Below are 20311 nucleotides of genomic sequence, written 5' to 3'. Positions count from 1 at the left end.
CAACCCCAAAGGGAGCGGTCGCGGCGCGGGGCGCGGCCCGGGCCCCCGCGGCGCCGGGCAGCGGGGAGGGGGCCCGGCTGTTGGCTCCGGTCCGCCCTGGCCCTGCCCGGTTCGCCCCGGGGCCCACCTGACTGCGATGGCGCCGAGTCCGCCAGGCCCGGCTCATCCCCGTGGCCGCCCCCGGCCGCTCCGCTCTCGCCCGCCTCCAGCTCCGGCTCCGGCTCCGGCTCCGGCTCCGGCCCCGGCCCCCCCAGCGCCCGGCCCCGGCCCGGCCCCGCCGCCGCCGCCGCCGCCGCCGCTGACATCATCGGCTCCCCCCGCCCCGGTCCTACCCCCACCCCCACCCCCGGAAACAGTACCCCCCCAGCGCCGCCGCCGCCGCCGAGAGGAGGCCGGCGCAGCGCAGCCGACACCGACGCAGGGCTCCGGGCTCGGGCTCCGGGCGAGCGCGCCCGACGGCCTCGGCCCGGACCGATCGCGGGACGGGACCCGCGCGGCGCAGGGCCGCCGGACGGGCGGGCACCGAGCGGGCGCGGGGCTGGCTGCGGCACCCCCGCCGGGCCGCACGACCACCCGCCGCCTAGCGAGGGACGCCCCCCTCCCTCCCGCCCCCTGCACGCCCTTCACTCGGCGGGGCACAGCGCCCGGAGCACGCACACCCTCTCCGCGGACACACAACATGGCAGGCTCGAGATCCGGCCGGGTGGGTCCCTCAGACCCGGGCTCAGCACACGCACAGGGGCAGCCCCGGACACACGCACGTGCCCACCCACCCTTCCCAGAAACGCGCAGGGACCCCCACCAGGCCGCGGCCCGGGCAGGCCCCAGCCCTAAGGAGCAGACACACGTAAATGACTACCAGTGCAGACGACCACGAAGCTTGGTATTTTGTCCCCACCGGCAGAAATATCCACATCTATCTACTTCTGCGTAAATGCAGAGGCCCTGGTGTGCGCCTCCCGGGGCGGCACCGACAAAACACCAGGTGAAAGCACACACAAGAAACACATTCCTGAAACTCCAGAGGGACAGTCCCAGAGACTCCTCCCTGGTGTTGAAAAATCCACAACTCGGGGGAGACAGAGCGGTCGGCCCTCAGCTCCCTCCCGCAAAACCTTTCTTTGGAAACAAGGTGAGACATAAACGGGTTCATTTAAAACCAAACAAGTCTCATCACAGAGCTACTCCTCCAGAGAAAAAGAGAAGGAGGCCCACTTCGGAGGCGCAGAGACAGACACAAAGCAAGCAGGGCTGGAGACCACGAGAGAAACTAGGCCCACCCCCACCCCACCCCTACCCCACCCCCACCCCTGCCTCAGGAAGGTTCCAGGGGAGAACCTCCCACCCCCACCTCAGGAAGGTTCCAGAGAAGAACCCCGCTCCCGCTCCATCCAGGTCACAAGGGCTGGAGCTCCGAAGGGCCCAGGCCCCCTGAGCCAGGCATAGAGGAGGAGGTCCGAGGAAAGATGGTGAGTGCTGGGGTCAGGGAGACAGAGCCCCCTTCCCTGTGGCTCCTGGCTGCTCCCTTTGGTCTCTTCCCCCCAAACTTCCCAGCTGTGCTAGAGACACCCCCAAATGAAACTCACAATGGTGTACCCAGATGTCCCTGGAACCTGTGACATCACACAGACGCACGGCATCTGAGGCTGCCTCCCCTTCCCCAGACCAACAGGGCACCCCCCGGGTCCTCCTTTTCTTCTCTCAGGAATTTACCCAGAGAAACACGATGCCCCTGGACCGCTCACCCCCTGCTTCCTGCTTTAGAGGCCCAGGGCCCACGCTGTATCACCTCATCCACGTTGTTCAGGCCCTTTCCAGCTCCCGAGAGCTCCTCAGCGAGACGGCCCGCCCCTCTACTGTCCCGAGAGACGGGTCCCACAGCCCAGCCTGGCGTTCGCCCTGCCCCCGGTCCCCTGGGCTACGGCTGCCCTAATGCCCGAGCTCCTTTCTCCCTAACAGGCCGGCAGTCACCCCTACCTCAACCTGCCCGACTTCACCCAGCCATCGCCGCCCTCCACTCCGCCCAGCCTCCCCTCGCACCAGCGCTGCCGGCCCTCCGATGCCACCAAGGGCCTGCTTGTGGCCCTGCTGGGTGGGGGCCTGCCCGCTGGCTTCGTGGGCCCCTTCTCTCGTATGGCTTACCAGGCTTCCCACTTCCCCTCGCTGGAGCTGCTCATCTGTCGATGTCTCTTCCACCTCCCCATTGCCCTACTACTAAAACTGCGCGGCGACCCTCTGTTGGGACCTCCCGACGTCCGGGCCCGGGCCTGCCTCCACGCCCTGCTCAACGTCCTCAGCATCGGATGCGCCTACAGTGCGGTTCAGGTGGTGCCGGCCGGCAACGCTGCCACGGTCCGCAAGGGCTCTTCCACAATGTGCTCTGCCCTCCTCGCCCTCTGCCTCGAGAGCCAGGGTCTCAGCGGTTACGACTGGTGTGGCCTGTTGGGCAGCACCCTGGGACTCATCATCATTGTGGGACCGGGACTAGGGACACTGCAGGAGGGGACCACGGGCCTCTACACCGCCCTGGGCTACGTGCTCGCCTTCCTGGGCGGCCTGGCGCTGTCGCTGGGGCTGCTGGTCTACCGCTCTCTGGACTTCCCCTCTTGCCTCCCGACGGTGGCCTTCCTGTTTGGCTTGGTGGGGCTGGTGGGCTCTGTGCCAGGCCTCTTTGTACTGCAGACCCCCGTGCTGCCCAACGACCCTCTGAGCTGGAGCTGCGTGGGGGCGGTGGGGATCCTGGCCCTGGTCTCCTTTGTGTGCGTGAGCTACGCGGTCACCAAGGTCCACCCCGCCCTGGTGTGCGCCGTCCTGCACTCCGAGGTGGTGGTGGCCCTGATGCTGCAGTACTACGTGCTCTATGAGACGGTGGCACCTTCTGACATCATGGGGGCAGGGGTGGTGTTGGGTAGCATTGCCATCATCACCGCCCAGAACCTCAGCTGTGAGAAGGAAGGGCAGGTGGAGGAGTGACATCGGACTTGAGAGCCTGGGGGTTGGGGGTGGGGGGGGGCAGGGGGAAATAGAAAGAGAAGGAGAGACTGGCAGGCAAGCAGGGGAGGGCACGTGACCGGGAAAGAACTGGAGATGGGAGAGGGGCACCCCTTGGGAGTCAAGGGTGACCTGGGGACTCAGCGGAGAAGGGACTGTCTGCAAGAGCTGGGACGAGCGTGGGGATCAAGAGATGTGGAGTCTAGGCTGGGGCTTGGGGATCAGGACGTGCCTGTGGGGTAAGTAAGGTCTGAGAAGCACATCAAAGGGGTGAGGCAGGCCGGCCGTGAACCACGGGGAGGATTTTCCCCTCAGTAGCAGACAGAAGAGCACTGGGGCTGGGCTGTTTGGGGCTTTCAGGGGAGCGGACAGAGCCAGCGGCCAGCGTGAGGGAGTGTGCTTTTTTCCCTGAGAGACAGTTTCCTTTCCTCATGGTTATGCTCCCCCCCCCCCCGGGGTGGTGACGTGACATTGACATCAAACAAGGATCACTCTGAATGTGGCTGTGCCGTTGGTGTCATCTCTGCTTTGGAAGGAGAGCGAGAGCCCTACTCCGCTCTCATTGGAGAATCCCTTGGGATCCTTGCCCCCTCTCCCCCCTCTCCCCCCGCCAGTCTTATTTCTGAAATAATTCTGGAAGGGGGAGGATGTCCTAACGTTCAGATGCCTTGACCCCGAATCCCGCAGGACTTCTGTGTCCCGCCCCGTGGCTAATCTGCTTTTCCTGGATTGTGGCGGTCCCGTGATCTCTCCCGGACGGTGGCCAGCCTCCTTCCGGAGAAGGCTCCCCGAGCCCAGAGTCCAGGCCTCTTCGAGCGGCTCAGAGCCTGGGGGGGGGGGGGGGGGGGGGGAAGGACCCAGGACCCGAGTTCCGGGCGGCGCTCCATTTGAGGCCCGGAGGTGCCCACCAGTCCCAGGAGGCCGCTCCACAAACATCAGCTACTTCCGGACAGGCGATTGGCTTCGCCATCTTGATCGATTCATGCATATTCAGCGTGGTTACTGCATATTCATGACCAAGGACGGTCCCAGCGCTCTCCCCGCCGCCCCCCCCCCCCCCCCCCCAGGAACCCTCTTGGGAGGACCCGACCGGCCCCGCCTCCTTCATTACCGATTCGCCGAACAGACCATTTTCCAGCGGGGGGAGGGGGAGACTTTTGCTGAAGACGAAAACACAGCCCAAACTAGAATAAAAGCGGCCTATATTTCCCCTAGATCCTTCACACCTTAAATCTCGGCCGGGAGGGAAGCAGAAAGGGGAGGCGGCGGGGTAAAAAAAAAAAAAAGTCCCCTTCCCCCTTGTCGCTTCAAAAGGCCGCCCAACCCGGGTGCCGGGGAGGGAGGACCAACGACTCGAGCGCGCGCTCCGTGCAGGCCGGCGCAGGCGACCCCGTAGCGCAAGGGAGGGCGGGAAAGGAAGGGGCGGGGATGCAGGGGCGAATCTATAAAGGGCGTCATTCGGCCAGTTCGCTCCTCAGAAGCGCCGAGAGCGCGGCCGGGACGGTTGGAGAAGAAGGCGGCTCCCGGAAGGGGGAGAGACAAACTGCCGTAACCTCTGCCGTTCAGGAGCCTGGTTACTTATTTATTCGTTACCCTTTTTCTTCTTCCTCCCCCCGAAACCTTTTCCTTTCCCCCTCCCTCTTTTTTTTCCTTTTTGGGAGACGAAAAATCTCCGGAAAGGGGGAGGAGAGCTCCTTTCGCTCCTTTTCACTTCCCCGCCTTCTTCCCTCCCCCACCTTTCCCTCCTCCGGCTTTTTCCTCCCAACTCGGGGAGGTCCTTCCCGGTGGCCGCCCCGACGGGGTCTGAGCACCTAGGCGGAGGCGGCGCAGGGTTTTTGTAGAGAGGTTTGCGCCTGCGCAGCGCGCCCGCCTCCGCGATGCACGGGGGTGGCCCCCCCTCCGGGGACAGCGCATGCCCGCTGCGCACCATCAAGCGAGTGCAGTTCGGAGTCCTCAGTCCGGATGAACTGGTAAGCGGCCTGCCCTCCCTCTGCGCTCTGCCGCGCCGCGGGCGGGGCTCCACGGTGGCCTGGGGGACGGGCCTCGAGCACGGGCCGCCGGGGCGGACTGGTCGCAGCCGGGAGGGAGTAGATGCAGCAGGACTTCTGGGGGGGAGGGGAGGGAAAGGCTTTTCAAGTTTGGATACGAAGCCGGACCCCAGATCTTTTTCTCCTCCCCGCTTCTGCAAGTATGAATTGAACGCCTGTCGTGGGATAGACGCAGAGCAGACACTAAACACATAAATGAATGAACGAGGGGATTCCGTTAATGGCGAGTACTTTGAATGGAGTGAAGCGGTGCGCGCTGCCACGAGGTGTGAAGTTCCTGTAGAAGGGGTAGTGTCAGGGTCCACAGGCCCTGCCTGGGGAGGTGACATTACCCGAATGAGGAGAAGCAGCCAGTAGTCTAGGCCACAAATTGGGGGACAGGAGCTCTTCAGACAGAGGAAACCGCAGGTGCAAAGGGCCTGAGGGAGGCATGAATTTGGTGTGGCCCCAGGGGCTTCAAAGAATTGTGCGTGTGTGACTGGGGTTCAGCCGAGTGAGGACAGTTGTGGAAATGGGCTGGAGAAGCATGAGACCGGGCAGGCCAGGTGAGATGTTGGAAATCACGGTAAGGAATCCTGGGGTTTAATTCTATTTTTCATAGGAAGCCATTGGAGAATTAGAAGTAGGAGAGGGACATCAAGTTTACGTTAAAAAAAAAAAACCACAAACAAAACGGACTACTCCTACTTCGGTTGCCCTGTGAAGAACCCATTGCCGAGGAAGAGGAGGGCTAAGAAGGGAAGCAGGAGAGATCAGGGAGGAGGGGAGTTCTGGGGGAGAACTGTTGGTGACCCGGACTCCTTTGTGGAGGGAACTGGAGGGAGCCAGTGGGCTGGAGAGAATGGAGTTGAATGGCTGTGTTTGTGGATGGAGATCGTTTTGCTGGAGGACAGGGCTCAGCCACGTGAATTGAAAGTCGTGTCAGGAGTCAGGACCTCGTAAACGCACCATTCCAGAGAAATTCCAGGTGGAGTTAAGGTTTAAGTGTAGAAAGATAAACTAGGAAGCCCTAGAGACATACAGAAGCCTTGTGGGGGCCGATTCCGGGGACAGAACCCCTCGATAGGAATGAATGAGTTATAGGCGGGGCACATGATAGGCACTGAGCTAAGCATTTTATACACAGGGAAGAGCCGGGCACGTTTCGCTACCTGAAAGTAAGAGGTGCTTCTCTTTATCGGAGGCACCGGGGACAGCTAAAAAACAGATTGGGAAACAGTATTTGCACGGTGACAGACAAGGTCAGATTTCTTAATACACAAGGAACGTTTATAAACCAGTAAGGAAAGCACACACCTGTTAGGCAAGCGGAAAAAGGATACAGACAGTTCACGGAAGTAGGGCGAGTGGCCAATAAAAAATATTCAGCTTTACTAATAAAAACATGCAAATTTACATGAAGTGTTTTTTCTTTATCTGCTTGTTCTCTGCTGGCCCAAATCCTGGGGAGTGAGCACGCTTAGCCGCTCTTGGTAGGAGGCTGATAAACTGGTGTCGCCTTTTTGGGGGACCGTCTGACAAGTTGATGTTGTTTAATATGCGTCTACCTTGCTCCGGCCCTACCGCTTCTAAAAACGTGTCCTGAAACGAAAACCTCTTTAATTTCTCCTCTTGAGCGTGCCCCTCCCCGGGTCTTGCCCGGTTCGCCAAGCGCCTCTACCGTTCACCCACTTCCTCGGGCCAGAAACCCAAAAGCCGTCTTTGATTCCGCGCCTTCTCACAACTTCCACTTGGTCCATCTGCCAGTCTGCCAGCTCTGCCTTTCAAAATAGGCCTGGAATCCAGCCATTTGTGACCATCTCCATCTGGACCGGCAGGGTCCGCGCCGCCCTCGTCTTTCCGGGCAGTAGCCCCGGCTGCTCGCTGTTCCTTCTGCGGTGCGCAGAGCGGCTAGAGAGCTCTTTTTCCCCGGGCTCTTCCCTGCGCCCAGTCCTCTCCGAAGGGTCCGAGCGAGCGGCTTACTCTGGCCTGCGGGGTCCTGCATTACCTGCCCCCTGCCTGCCTCTCCGGCTCCTCGCCAGACTCCTCTGGCGCTCTTTAACCACACCCATGTGCCCGTCCTTCCAACGGTACCAGTTCATTCCTGCCTCGGGGACTTTATTGTTCACTGCTCCTGCTGCTTAGGGCATTGCCCGCAGCTCCCCAGGCTTCTGCCTTTCTGTCCGTGTGTTCTCTGCTCAGATGGCCTATTGTTACGGGGTGCTTTCCTGACCTGTGCATTCTCTAACCCCTGGCTCTTGGCTTTCTCATTTTTTTATTTTTAAATAATCGCGACACCCAATGTGGGGCCCGAATTTACAACCCCGAGATCAAGAGTTACGTGCTCCACCGACTGAGCCAGCCAGGCACCCCTCTACCCCTTGGTCTTGACCTTATTTTACCTCATAGCCTGTCACAACCTGAAAGGATTAGTTTTTCTGTTCCTCGCTCCCTCAGGAGGATGTAAATTTTGTGAGGGACCTCGTATTCACCTCTATAACGTCAGCCTCTCAAATCGTGCCCAGCACATAATCCTGGTGTGTAATTAGAGCCCGTTAAATGAATGAGAGAATGAAATAATTGCCAAGTTCACAAAGATACGTGTGGGAGGATTTTTATCACAACGTCGTTTGACAAGGATATTGTTTGAAATTATAAATTGCCTAGATATTTACTGATAGGAATCTTAGGGAGTAACTCTGGGCGTGTATTCCTAGAAGAGAAAAGATCTTCCCGTTAGGCTGAGTTCCCTGTTCCCCAAACTGTGCTGAGCCACCTGGGCGAACTCTCAGGGGCCCAGTGAGGGGTTTTAAATTTTCAGGAGAAGCGCCAGAGCTCAGCTGCATGTGTCTGATGTCTTGGGAATTTGGAGTTCCTGGTAGCTGCCTTTCAGCGTTAGATGGCGCCAGATCCCTTTCAGTGACGTCATATCTTTGGGAAGCTGGGTTTTTAGCAGCTGCTAATAGATACGGGGGGAAAAAAATCAGTCTAGAGCAAGAAATCGGGGTGGTGCTGACCAATCTGGTTCCAACATCTGCCAAGTAGTACCGTGCCCAACAGGTGTCGTAAGTAATTGTGGTTATCTAGGAAATAAAAATATTTTTCTTTCTAAAATATTGGAATCTTTTTCTCAATTTATGTGTATTGTTTCAAATGGCTATTGAGTCGGTAGGATATAGATGTTTAGTGAGTTGTTTGGATTTAGGTACTTAGTAAGTGGATCTCTCTTGGCCCAGGGAGTGCTGTGAAAATTACTGAGACACCAAGGGCACTAGGAACCAATAAAGTTTAGGAATGGGATAAATGTTACTGAACAGTGTGCAGAATGAGACCCTGTTTATGTAAAAATAGGAACATAGTTGCTTTTAATTTTTTTATTTTATTAAAAAAAAATTTTTTTTTAACGTTTATTTATTTTTGAGACAGAGAGAGACACAGCATGAACGGGGGAGGGGCAGAGAGAGAGGGAGACACAGAATCCGAAGCAGGCTCCAGGCTCCGAGCCATTAGCCCAGAGACCGAGGCGGGGCTCGAACTCACGGCCCGCGAGATCGTGACCTGAGCTGAAGTCGGACGCTTAACCGACTGAGCCACCCAGGCGTCCCTTATTTTTTTGTTTTAAAAAAATGTTAAGGTTTATTCATTTTAGAGAGACAGAGCATGACTGGGGGATGGACAGACACACACACACACACACACACACACACACACACACAGAATCCGAAGCAGCTCCAGGCTCTGAGCTGTCAGCCCAGAGCCAGATGCACGAACCTGAGAGATCGTGACCTGAGCCATCCAGGTGCCCCGGAACATACTTGCATTTTAAAAAGCGTGTGGCAGGCCAGCTGTTCGCAAAACTGGACGGGGGTGGGGGGGTCATCTCTGGTGGGCAGGCTTATGGGAAACTGATTTTACCCTGCATGGCTTGCAGTTTATATAGTGCTCTTGTAGTCTGGGGGAATAACAGGTCCACTTTGGGTAGGAGGACCGGCGGGCAAGGGACCTCTTATGGAACAGGTAGTATTTAAGAGTAGGGCTGTGTGTCGAGGTACTGAGGGCTCCTAGAATTGGCTGTAAGACGGGGCGCCTGGGTCGCTCAGTCGGTTAAGCGTCCGACTCTCGGTTTCAGCTCAGGTCGTGATCTTGCGGTTTTGTGAGTTCGAGCCCCACATCAGGCTCGACTGATGTGTGTGATGTGTGCTGACTGTGCAGAGCCTGCTTAGGATTCTCTCTCCCCCTCCTCTTGCTCCTCCCCTACTCACGCTGTCTCTGTCTCAAAATAAAGAAATAACCTTAAAAAAAAAAAAATGGCCGTAAGATAGAGCTGCTCTCTCGGCCATTGTGGCGGGTCTGGATGTTGCGGAGTGAGGGCGGGGACGCAAGGAGGGCTGGCGCTGGGACTTCCCTGCAAAGCCGGCACCAAGTCAGGGGAGACGGGTGCTCCGTTACATGTGACGAGATTGGCTCCTTTTCGTTAAAAGCAGCCATCTGCCAGGAAGAGTATGACTTTATTTATTTACACCCCAACTTACTCCAAGAAGGATTTAAAACAATAATAGCTTCTGATACGTGTGGGTTATGTCGGCGGATCAGAAGCTTATTCTCGTCCTCACGTTATTTATGATCTAAGCAAGGACTTCCTGTACTTGCAGCAGCTACTTGCTGAGCCCTATCACGTGCTGGCCACCGTGCAGCATGATCCTTGCCCTCAAGGACTGCGGGCCGGTGCGAGAGACAGGAGGAAACAAGGAAAGACGGCGGGCCGAGCACCTCTTGGGGCGTGGATGAGGCCAGGGACAGCTCAGCGACCATTACGGAGAGGGGACATTGGATTGGATCTTAAAGAATGGAAAGAAGTGTACCGGGAAGGGGGCATGTGAAGGAAAGGAATTTTGAGAGATCTCTGTGGTTGGAGCATAGATGTCGAGGGGGCAGGGTGGGTACCGCATCTGTACCAGTGGCCCAAAGCCCAGTTCCAAGGACAAGTGTTTCCTTCCTTCCTTCCCTCCTTCCTCCCTTCCCTTCCCTTCCCTTCCCTTCCCTTCCCTCCCTCCCTCCCTCCTTTCTTTTTCTTTCTTTCTTTCTTTCTTTCTTTCTTTCTTTCTTTCTTCCTTTTTTTCATGTTTATCTATTTTGAGAGAGCACACATGCAGGTTGGGGAGGGGCAGAGAGAGAGAGAAAGAGAGAGAATCCCAAGCAGGCTCTGCACTGTCAGCTCAGAGCCCGACGCGGGGCTCAATCTCACAAACCATGGGATCGTGTCCTGAGCCAAGATCAAGAGAGAGATGCCTAACCGACTGAGCCACGCAGGCGCCCCTCCAAGTGTGTTTCTCTAAAGGCAGAGAAAAGAGAATGAGTGTTTCCTGAGACTCTGTGGCAGGCTTCTGTTCTGTGACCTCAGGGCCACCCTCTGGGACCAGCCACCCCCTCAGGAGCCTACCCCTTACGTAGGCCATGAGAACCAGGGTTTGGATGAAAGGCTGCGGGCTGATGTCATGTATATATATAACCCAAAACGAAGTGTGTTACCTTTTGGTAGAGATTCCAGAACATTCCAGGACAGCCCCCAGCTGCTTCCCAATACCTGCAAGCATAATAGTCCTTGCAGGTGGGTGGCTTGGTGGGCTTGGGCTCGGAGCAGAGAAAGCCACAAAGTTTTGAGCTTGATCGCCCTGAGCTCTCTAGTGACCCTTGTGGCAGCCAGAGTCAGGCCTGCTTCTGCTTTCCTGTGTTTCCTTCAAGGTGAGCAGAGCCTTTCGTTTTCTCACAAGACACGATGCAGCTGAAGGGGTTCCAGCTCTGGGAATCCAGTCACCCCAGCCTTGTCTTCCCGATGAACGTTGTGGGTGCTCAGAGCCTTCTCAGCCTCACATCAGTAGACCGTTAGGTTTCTGCTCAGCATGGCTGGTCAGACCCGTTATGAGGGGATCGCGGGCTTGGCTGGCAGGGGCCAGTCTTTTTTCCAAGTTCTTTGAACACACTTCCCTGTACCGGAGGGTCCTGAGCGGTTGAGTTCCGTCTCACAAACATTCATTAGGGGCCGTGGGATCCAGGACGAGAGAGAAATGCTGTCTTTAAGTGATGTCTATAAGCGATGCTTATAATCTGTGGGAAGACAGACCCCCCCCCCCAGTAGGTAATTTGATTGCATTAGGAGAGGTGCAGTGGGACAGGGGTTATGGAAGCCTAGAGGAGGGGTGCCGGTCTGTCTTGGGGAGGCTCTGGAAAGGCTTTCTGGAAGAAGCAATGCCTGAGCTGGGTCTTTAAATAGCAATTTGCCTTGTGGGGAAGGGCCTTCCAGAAGACAATGAGGAGGGCAGCACACGTGCTGGCGGATGGGGAGACCACAGGGGAGTCTGTTACCCAGGTGGGAAAAGAAAGGAAGGTAGAAACATCATAAAACCCATTTTGTAAGCTCTGCTTACTCCTACTGAGCTTGGATGTCATTCCGAGGACAGGAGGGTACAAAGATCAGATTTCCGTTTTAAGAGGAGCACCCCACGTGTGTGGACGGATTGACGAGAGGCAGGCTGGCCACTGAAGGAATGCTCTGATGTAGACGGCAAAGGAAAGGCCTGACCTGAGGCAGGGCTTGTGGGCTTGGAGAAGAGGGGCGAGATTCAGAACCCGTTTAGGAGGTGAAAGTGACCAGAGCTTGCTGAGTGATTAGATCACGAGCGCTGTCATTTACTGAGCACCTGTCACGTGCTGGGTTTAAGCAGGTAAATGAAGTTGCCTCGTTGGTAAATGGTGGAGCCAGGATTGCAAACCAGAGGTCTCTGGCCCCAGCCCGTGCTCTCTCAGCCATTTTGTGCCTGAGGGTGAGGAAGGGCAGGTACTGGCTTCTGACGTGAGTGCCCCCGTCTTAGGTGGGAAGGATAGGAGGCTTGGTGAAGTGGCCCACCTGCCGAGTGTCACAGGCCCACAAGCTCAGACTGGCCGGCTCCGCTGGCTCGGGCAGAGTGCAGCTCCTTGGTCCGTCTCGCGTGGTTTCGGGGACTTGGTGGTGGCCGTAGTGGAAGGAGGTGGAGTCGCCGCGTTGTGCCAGTTAGAACCCACTGTCCGTTTTCTCGGCGTGATGCCCTGGAAAGGATGCACAGGTGATCCGGGCGGGCCCCGTTCCTTTCTAGCCCCGTGTCCTTGGGCCCCTCGGTGTCGTAATCTGTAAAATGAGACTGTGGTGCCTGTCGGTCAGCTGCGAAGAGAAGACTAGTCAGCCAGTGCCGCGCTTGCCGCCGAGAAGCTGTACCCCAGAGCTTAGGTGCTTACCGGGCCGCGGGACGGACTGTGATTGGCCCACAGAGGCTTGGGTCCGACTTCCGGTGGCTCCTGGAGGTAGAGGCCTTGGACAAGTCCCTTCGCGCGGCCTCAGGTTTCTCCTGTCTAAGGACAGGACCTCATTCCTGGAAGGTGAGCAGTTAGGGTTAGACAGACAAGGTGCACCGAGCGCGGTTGGTGCCGGCCTGAAGTGGACGTGCTGATCAAAGCTTTTACTCGGTTTAAGTTCGCTCTGGAAGTCGAGTGGGCCAAACCCAGCTCGTTGCAAAGCCCTTGGTTTTCAGGGTGGGAAAAGTAAAGGTTTCCTTAGCCCGCCTCTCACCCAGGGCAGAGATCTCTTCTCTAACACGCACAGACCTCTGAACTGCTCTGTCCCCCGCTCCCGCCCCTGTCGGCATCCCACCCCGGGTTCTGCCTCCCTCTCCTGGGGCACCCGGGTACGCGTCTCCGGATCATTCTCACCGACCTTCCACTCCCACACCTGCCTTTCCCGTCTTACCACGGGCTCTCCATCTGAAGAGGAAGGGTTCTGCAGAGCTGGCCGGGCCCTTGTTGGGGAGGAGGAAGTGGCAAGGATGAGAGCCGGTTGTTCGGCAGGCCACGTCTTGGGGCGGGACACGTGCACGGTCACGGCGGGGTGCCATACAGAGGGGTTCCTGCCAGGGGCTCGGATTCTGGGCTTGTTTTCAGCTTTGGGGATGCATCCTGTGGATGCCAGAGAGCAGGAATTCGGTCTGGAGGGGTGTCTGGAGCTTGAGTCCAAGAGCTAGCCAGCTTCTCTGGAGGCTGGGGTCCACGGCCCGCTACTGTGAGCGCCCCCTCCCACTCTGGCAGTGGCCGGGACCCCGATACTCTGGCTCTGTCCCCCGCAGAGGAGCACACACGCTGATGCCCTGTTCCCCTCACCCCGGGCTATACCCGGCTCTTTCTGCTCTGGGTAGTTGGGGTTCTTCGAGGCCTTAGCATACGAAAGCTGGAAAGTAGGAATCCTATTTAGTTGTTATGGGTCTTTTTCTCTGTAGAAACGAATGTCCGTGACCGAGGGGGGTATCAAATACCCCGAGACGACTGAGGGAGGCCGCCCCAAGCTTGGGGGGCTGATGGATCCAAGGCAGGGGGTGATCGAGCGGACTGGCCGCTGCCAGACCTGTGCAGGTGAGTGCTGGGGGGCCGGCGCGGCGCCCCAAAGGGAGCAGGAGGCTGGGCTCCTTGGACCCCGGCCTGAGGGCGGACACCTGGGGACCTGGTCTCTGAGGTGTGTGTCCCCACAGGAAACATGACAGAGTGCCCTGGCCACTTTGGCCACATTGAGCTGGCCAAACCTGTGTTTCACGTGGGCTTCCTGGTGAAGACGATGAAAGTTCTGCGCTGTGTCTGCTTCTTCTGCTCCAAACTTCTCGTCGACTCTGTGAGTGGGGGCGGGGGGGGGGGGGGGCCCCGGCCCCGGCCCGGGGGGGGGGGAGGCCTGGGGGGGCCGAGGAGCAGGCCCAACCGACCCTGCTCTGCCGTGTCCCCAGAACAACCCAAAGATCAAGGACATTCTGGCCAAGTCCAAGGGGCAGCCCAAGAAGCGGCTCACACACGTGTACGACCTGTGCAAGGGCAAGAACATCTGCGAGGGCGGAGAGGAGATGGACAATAAGTTCGGTGTGGAGCAGCCGGAGGGCGACGAGGACCTGGCCAAGGAGAAGGTAGCGGCCGTCGGGGACGCCGCGCGGGAGGGGGGGGGGCGGCAGAAGACACCGGGAGGGCACAGAGGCGCCGGCACCTCCCGGCTCTGACGGCCCCCCTCTGTCTGGAAGGGCCACGGTGGCTGCGGGCGTTACCAGCCCAGGATCCGGCGCTCCGGCCTCGAGCTGTATGCCGAGTGGAAGCACGTCAACGAGGACTCGCAGGAGAAGAAGATCCTGCTGAGTCCTGAGCGCGTGCACGAGATCTTCAAGCGCATCTCCGACGAGGAGTGTTTCGTGCTGGGCATGGAGCCCCGCTTCGCGCGGCCCGAGTGGATGATCGTTACGGTGCTGCCCGTGCCCCCGCTGTCCGTGCGGCCCGCCGTCGTGATGCAGGGCTCCGCCCGCAACCAGGTCGGCGGCCCCGGGGACCCTGCCTGTCCGGGGGGGATGGGGGGGGGGACAGGGAACAACGCGGGTACGGGCGTGCGGGGGTGACCGCCGCTTGCTAGCCGTGCGCCTTTCAATGAGGCCCTTAATGCGGTGACGGTCACAGAGGTGCCTCTGTACCTGGGAGAGGAGGGATGGGCAGGGCCCGCCCGCCCGGGGGTGAGGGAGACCCCGAGCGCCTGGCGGTGAGGACGCCGACTCTCCGCCGCAGGACGACCTGACGCACAAGCTGGCCGACATCGTGAAGATCAACAACCAGCTGCGGCGGAACGAGCAGAACGGCGCGGCGGCACATGTCATCGCCGAGGACGTGAAGCTCCTCCAGTTCCACGTGGCCACCATGGTGGACAACGAGCTGCCCGGCCTGCCCCGCGTGAGTCCGCACGCCCCCCCCGCCTGCCCTGCGCCCCTGCGCCCCTGCGCCCCTGCCCCGGAGGAGGGGCCGTGCTGACTGCGGCCGCCTCCCCGTGTGTCCTCACAGGCCATGCAGAAGTCCGGACGCCCCCTCAAGTCCCTGAAGCAGCGGTTGAAGGGCAAGGAAGGCCGGGTCCGGGGGAACCTGATGGGCAAGCGAGTGGACTTCTCGGCCCGCACCGTCATCACCCCCGACCCCAACCTCTCCATCGACCAGGTCGGCGTGCCCCGCTCCATCGCTGCCAACATGACTTTTGCGGAGATCGTCACGCCCTTCAACATCGACAGGTGGGCTCCGTGTTGGGACCCTGCCGGGAGGGCTGTGGACACACGAGGGGAGTGGGCCCGCACCGAGAGCTCCGGTTGAGTGTGGCAGCGGGGGCTCCTGGGAGGTGTGTGTTCATCGTGCCTCTGTCCTCCTTAGACTTCAGGAGCTGGTGCGCAGGGGGAACAGCCAGTACCCGGGCGCCAAGTACATCATCCGGGACAACGGCGATCGTATCGACCTGCGTTTCCACCCCAAGCCCAGTGACCTTCACCTGCAGACCGGCTACAAGGCACGTGACAGGCCAGGGCCTCTGTCCCCTGAGCAGGAAGCTCTCTGGCAGGGGGGCCCTGGGGGCGGGGGGATCCTGTCCTCTTGGTTAGGATCCAGGTGCGTGGAGACTCCGAGACTGCCGCCTCCTAGTGGAGCCAGAGCTGCTGGCCGTGGGCATCTGGGGTGGGGGTCGCATAAACCCAAGCGCAGCGCGAGGGGTGTATGTGGCAGGGAAGGGAGATCCAGGGGAGGAACAGAACAGGAGGCTTCGTGTCCAGGGTCTCTGGGCTTTCTCTCACAGCTGAGTTCCCTGAGGCTGGTGGACAACTGTGCCTTGTCATCGCTGATAACCCGGCCCGAAGCTTGTGGTTGACACGTGTTCCATGTGAAACTAACCCCACAGTGTCGTCTGCTTCCACGTGTAGAGCATTTCAGGCCCACGGTCCTGTCCTCCCACTCACAGCGCCCTCCCTAAGACCTGTCCACACTTCCCCCGACAGGTGGAGCGGCACATGTGCGACGGAGACATTGTTATCTTCAACCGGCAGCCGACTTTGCACAAAATGTCCATGATGGGGCATCGGGTCCGCATCCTGCCCTGGTCGACTTTCCGCTTGAATCTGAGGTCAGCGCCCTGGCTGAGGGAGGCAGGCGGGGCCGGGCTGCTCCCTGACGCCTCCCTGCAGGCGTCTTCCTGACCCCGGCTTCCGTCTGTCACCACAGCGTGACAACTCCGTACAATGCTGATTTTGACGGGGACGAGATGAACTTGCACCTGCCACAGTCTCTGGAGACCCGGGCGGAGATCCAGGAGCTCGCCATGGTGCCACGCATGATTGTCACCCCCCAGAGCAATCGCCCCGTCATGGGCATCGTGCAGGACACGCTCACCGCAGTGCGCAAATTCACAAAGAGAGACGTCTTCTTGGAGCGGGTGTGTGCCCCTGGGGAGGGAGCCCGACTCGGGACGGGCAGAGGGGCCCCAGGGCGGCGAGGGGATGATTGGGAGGGAGAGCCAGGACTCTTGGCTCGACTCGCGTCACACGGACCTGCATGTGAGGCAGAAGGAAAATGGGTCAGGCGGATCACGGGCCGAAACGTTTACCACTTTAGCTCACTGTTCAATTCATGTTTTGTTCGTTTATTTTTGAGAGCGAGAGAGCATGAGTGGGGAGGGGCAGAGAGAGGAGGAGCCGGAGGAGCCGAGGCAGGGCTCCACCCTGACAGCATCGAGCCCGACACGGGGCTCGAACTCATGAACGGCGAGGTCGTGACCTGAGCCGAAGTTGGGCACAACTGACAGCCACCCGGGCGCCCCGGTTACTTCCTAATTATTTAAAGTAATTTGTACTTCTTGTTTAAAAGAAGAAAAACCTAAAATCTAGCTATTGTATTTTCTTTTTTTAAAATTTTTTTTTTTTTTTCAACGTTTTTTATTTATTTTTGGGACAGAGAGAGACAGAGCATGAACGGGGGAGGGGCAGAGAGAGAGGGAGACACAGAATCGGAAACAGGCTCCAGGCTCCGAGCCATCGGCCCAGAGCCTGACGCGGGGCTCGAACTCACGGACCGCGAGATCGCGACCTGGCTGAAGTCGGACGCTTAACCGACTGCGCCACCCAGGCGCCCCTAGCTATTGTATTTTCAATTAAAATTTTGGAAAACACTTCCTGGCATCTCTCTGCCTCCAGAATCTGGCTGTCACCCTTGGGCAGGTGACATTCCCAAGAGCGGGGCCTACAGTTCTGAAGTCTGTTGGCCCGCTCTTCCCTCCCAGGGTGAGGTGATGAACCTCCTGATGTTCCTGTCCACGTGGGACGGGAAGGTCCCACAGCCAGCCATTCTGAAGCCCCGTCCCCTGTGGACGGGCAAGCAGATCTTCTCCCTCATCATACCGGGCCACATCAACTGCATCCGCACCCACAGCACCCATCCCGACGATGAGGACAGTGGCCCCTACAAGCACATCTCTCCCGGGGACACCAAGGTAGGACCTGGTCTCTGCGTGTGTGGGAACAGCATTCGGACCTGGCCGCCACCTTGCCTCTTGGCCTTCTGGCTGAAATCCGTGGGATTTCCAGGGGAGCCACTGCGGGGGCCTTGAGAGGGTGCTCTGTGCACAGGTGGTGGTGGAGAACGGGGAGCTGATCATGGGCATCTTGTGTAAGAAGTCCCTGGGCACGTCCGCCGGCTCGCTGGTCCACATCTCGTACCTGGAGATGGGTCACGACATCACTCGCCTCTTCTACTCCAACATTCAGACCGTCATTAACAACTGGCTGCTCATCGAGGGTGAGTAGAAGGCTCTAGCAAACCTGCTTTGAATCCTTACTCTGTCTTTTTACTGCTCTTCTCCAGCCTCTTCTCTCCCCTGCTTGGATTTGGCACTCTCTTGGCTGTGATTCCATCCCAGGTCTTTGGGGAGCCCTCAGAGGGTGTTGATGCTTCTCCTTCTCCCTAGGTCACACCATTGGCATCGGGGACTCCATTGCGGACTCTAAAACTTACCAGGACATTCAGAACACGATCAAGAAGGCCAAGCAGGATGTGATAGAGGTGGGCAGAACACTCAGAGACTTTGAACGCGATGTCCGCGAGAGCCCAGCGGGTGTGAGGGAAGGGGAGTAGGACGGCACTGAGGTCTGCCCCCGCCCACGTACCCAGGTCATCGAGAAGGCTCATAACAATGAGCTGGAGCCCACCCCGGGGAATACTCTGCGGCAGACATTTGAGAACCAGGTGAACCGCATTCTCAACGACGCCCGAGACAAGACCGGCTCCTCCGCCCAGAAGTCCCTGTCTGAATACAACAACTTCAAGTCTATGGTCGTGTCCGGGGCCAAAGGTTCCAAGATCAACATCTCCCAGGTGGGGAGCCCTGTCTTTCCAGATCTGGGCCGCAGAGAAGGCTGGGAGCGGCGGAGGGGGTAGTGCTGGGAGCCCCCGCTCCTGGTGCAGAGGGCGCCGGGTGCACCCCGCCTCTCGCTTCCCAGGTCATCGCCGTCGTCGGGCAGCAGAACGTAGAGGGCAAGCGGATCCCGTTCGGCTTCAAGCACCGGACCCTGCCCCACTTCATCAAGGACGACTACGGGCCCGAGAGCCGAGGCTTCGTGGAGAACTCCTACCTGGCCGGCCTCACGCCCACCGAGTTCTTCTTCCATGCCATGGGGGGTCGCGAGGGGCTCATCGACACCGCTGTCAAGACAGCTGAGACTGGTGAGGCCTACGGGCCCGTGCGTATCGGTCGGGGCCGGGGGGGGGGGGGGGGGGGGGGGGGGCAGGGCGTGGAGGGAGGGGTAGGCGTTCTCCTGGACATGTGGTTTGTCCCTCGTCGGGGGAACGGCAGCCACAGCCAGGGAGCCGCCCCCGTGTGACGGCCCTGCAGCCTTCCATGTGCAGGGGAGGAGCTCGGGGTCTCTGTCGTGCACTGTGACGCAGGGGCTGGTTCCTAGGGCACTCTTCTGGGCCGTGGCTGGTTCCTAAGGGACTCTTCTGGGCCCGGTTCCGGTCGGTGGTAGGCTCGGCTTTCACGGAGAGCCTCGGGGGCCAGGGGGCTACCGGCTGCCCCCTCTGAGGTTCGAGTGGGCTAAGGCCCTCGGGCCGCCGGCAGGGCTCGCTCTGAGAGATCAGGCTCTTCGGGCCACGTGTTTGCCTCGTTGCCCTGCGGCCCGTGGTCAGGCCCCGGTGACCTCCTCGCAGGGTACATCCAGCGGCGGCTCATCAAGTCCATGGAGTCGGTGATGGTGAAGTACGACGCCACCGTGCGCAACTCCATCAACCAGGTGGTGCAGCTCCGCTACGGCGAGGACGGCCTGGCCGGCGAGAGCGTCGAGTTCCAGAACCTGGCCACCCTCAAGCCGTCCAACAAGGCTTTTGAGAAGAAGTGAGGAGGAGGCAGGGGGTGGTTCTCGCCTCCTGGGGGGCCCCCCTCGCTGCACACAGACTGCTCGCCTGGACTGTGCCTCGCAGGCAGCTCGATCCCCCAGAGCCCCGCGCCCACCCGGGTGACGGACGCCGCGTGGTGGGAGTGGGTGGGTGGGGAACAGACCTGAGACCCGTCCCCGGCCCGTGCCCGATGACCCCACAGAGCAAACCCAGACGGGCTGCCGCGCTCCAGGTCCTATTTGCAGTTTCCCTGCCCGAGAGTCTCGCCTCCACAGCCCCGTTGCGCAGACCCTGCCCCTTCGGGAGCCTCGGTGCCCCGGGCAGGGGTCAGGCCCTGGGCCCGCCTGTCCCTTGACGCCACCTCCTGCCGCATGCAGGTTCCGCTTCGATTACACCAACGAGAGGGCCCTGCGGCGGACTCTGCAGGAGGACCTGGTGAAGGACGTGCTGAGCAACGCGCACATTCAGAACGAGCTGGAGCGCGAATTTGAGCGGATGCGCGAGGATCGGGAGGTGCTCAGGGTCATCTTCCCAACCGGCGACAGCAAGGTACGCGTGGACGGGAAGGCTGAGCTGGCGAGCTGCCGCTCCCGCGAGACTGTGCCCATTCGCGATCCTCGCTCCCTCTCGTCCTCCCGCAGGTGGTCCTCCCCTGCAACCTGCTGCGCATGATCTGGAACGCTCAGAAGATCTTCCACATCAACCCTCGCCTCCCCTCCGACCTGCACCCCATCAAGGTCGTAGAGGGTGAGTAGCTGCTCTGGGCCTCCGGGCCGGGCGGGGGGACAGGAGGGAGCTGGGCCCCGGTCTGCAACTTCTTTACCTCCTTTGGCCGCCCCAGGAGTCAAGGAATTGAGCAAGAAGCTGGTGATCGTGAATGGGGATGACCCCCTGAGCCGGCAAGCCCAGGAGAACGCCACGCTTCTCTTCAACATCCACCTGCGCTCCACGCTGTGCTCCCGCCGCATGGCCGAGGAGTTCCGGCTCAGCGGGGAGGCCTTCGACTGGCTGCTCGGAGAGATCGAGTCCAAGTTCAACCAAGCCATTGTGAGTGGTGT

The 20311-nt window shown here is 59.6% G+C and overlaps 3 protein-coding genes across 5 annotated transcripts in view; 2 read left to right on the top strand and 1 right to left on the bottom strand.

Annotated features, from left to right (window-relative positions):
• Window positions 1-281, bottom strand: part of ZBTB4 (zinc finger and BTB domain containing 4) — a 14978-nt gene extending 14697 nt beyond the window's left edge. For all 3 annotated transcript variants that reach the window (XM_049637060.1, XM_049637061.1, XM_049637062.1), the window contains exon 1: window positions 128-281. The gene's annotated coding sequence lies outside the window, so the exon portion shown is untranslated. The remainder of the gene's footprint in view (window positions 1-127) is intronic.
• SLC35G6 (solute carrier family 35 member G6) overlaps window positions 1-3783 on the top strand; it is a 4449-nt gene extending 666 nt beyond the window's left edge. The window contains exons 2-4 of the mRNA XM_049635367.1: window positions 357-583; window positions 1275-1469; window positions 1960-3783. Coding sequence (XP_049491324.1) covers window positions 357-583; window positions 1275-1469; window positions 1960-2973 — 1436 coding nt within the window. The 3' untranslated portion in view covers window positions 2974-3783. The remainder of the gene's footprint in view (window positions 1-356; window positions 584-1274; window positions 1470-1959) is intronic.
• A 665-nt stretch (window positions 3784-4448) lies between these two features.
• The window catches only part of POLR2A (RNA polymerase II subunit A), a 22870-nt gene continuing 7007 nt past the window's right edge, over window positions 4449-20311 (top strand). The window contains exons 1-19 of the mRNA XM_049637059.1: window positions 4449-4961; window positions 13319-13451; window positions 13568-13704; window positions 13814-13987; window positions 14099-14380; window positions 14628-14789; window positions 14898-15118; window positions 15255-15387; window positions 15869-15993; window positions 16092-16302; window positions 17146-17355; window positions 17492-17660; window positions 17830-17924; window positions 18033-18236; window positions 18362-18584; window positions 19068-19251; window positions 19631-19802; window positions 19895-20000; window positions 20095-20300. Of these exons, the coding sequence (XP_049493016.1) occupies window positions 4869-4961; window positions 13319-13451; window positions 13568-13704; window positions 13814-13987; window positions 14099-14380; window positions 14628-14789; window positions 14898-15118; window positions 15255-15387; window positions 15869-15993; window positions 16092-16302; window positions 17146-17355; window positions 17492-17660; window positions 17830-17924; window positions 18033-18236; window positions 18362-18584; window positions 19068-19251; window positions 19631-19802; window positions 19895-20000; window positions 20095-20300 (3240 nt within the window). The 5' untranslated portion in view covers window positions 4449-4868. The remainder of the gene's footprint in view (window positions 4962-13318; window positions 13452-13567; window positions 13705-13813; window positions 13988-14098; window positions 14381-14627; window positions 14790-14897; window positions 15119-15254; window positions 15388-15868; window positions 15994-16091; window positions 16303-17145; window positions 17356-17491; window positions 17661-17829; window positions 17925-18032; window positions 18237-18361; window positions 18585-19067; window positions 19252-19630; window positions 19803-19894; window positions 20001-20094; window positions 20301-20311) is intronic.

This window comes from Panthera uncia, chromosome E1, assembly GCF_023721935.1.
Source record: "Panthera uncia isolate 11264 chromosome E1, Puncia_PCG_1.0, whole genome shotgun sequence".
NCBI classification, from domain to species: Eukaryota; Metazoa; Chordata; class Mammalia; order Carnivora; family Felidae; genus Panthera; species Panthera uncia.
Note: the sequence above shows the minus strand (reverse complement) of the source record. Positions and strands in the feature narration are given on the sequence as shown.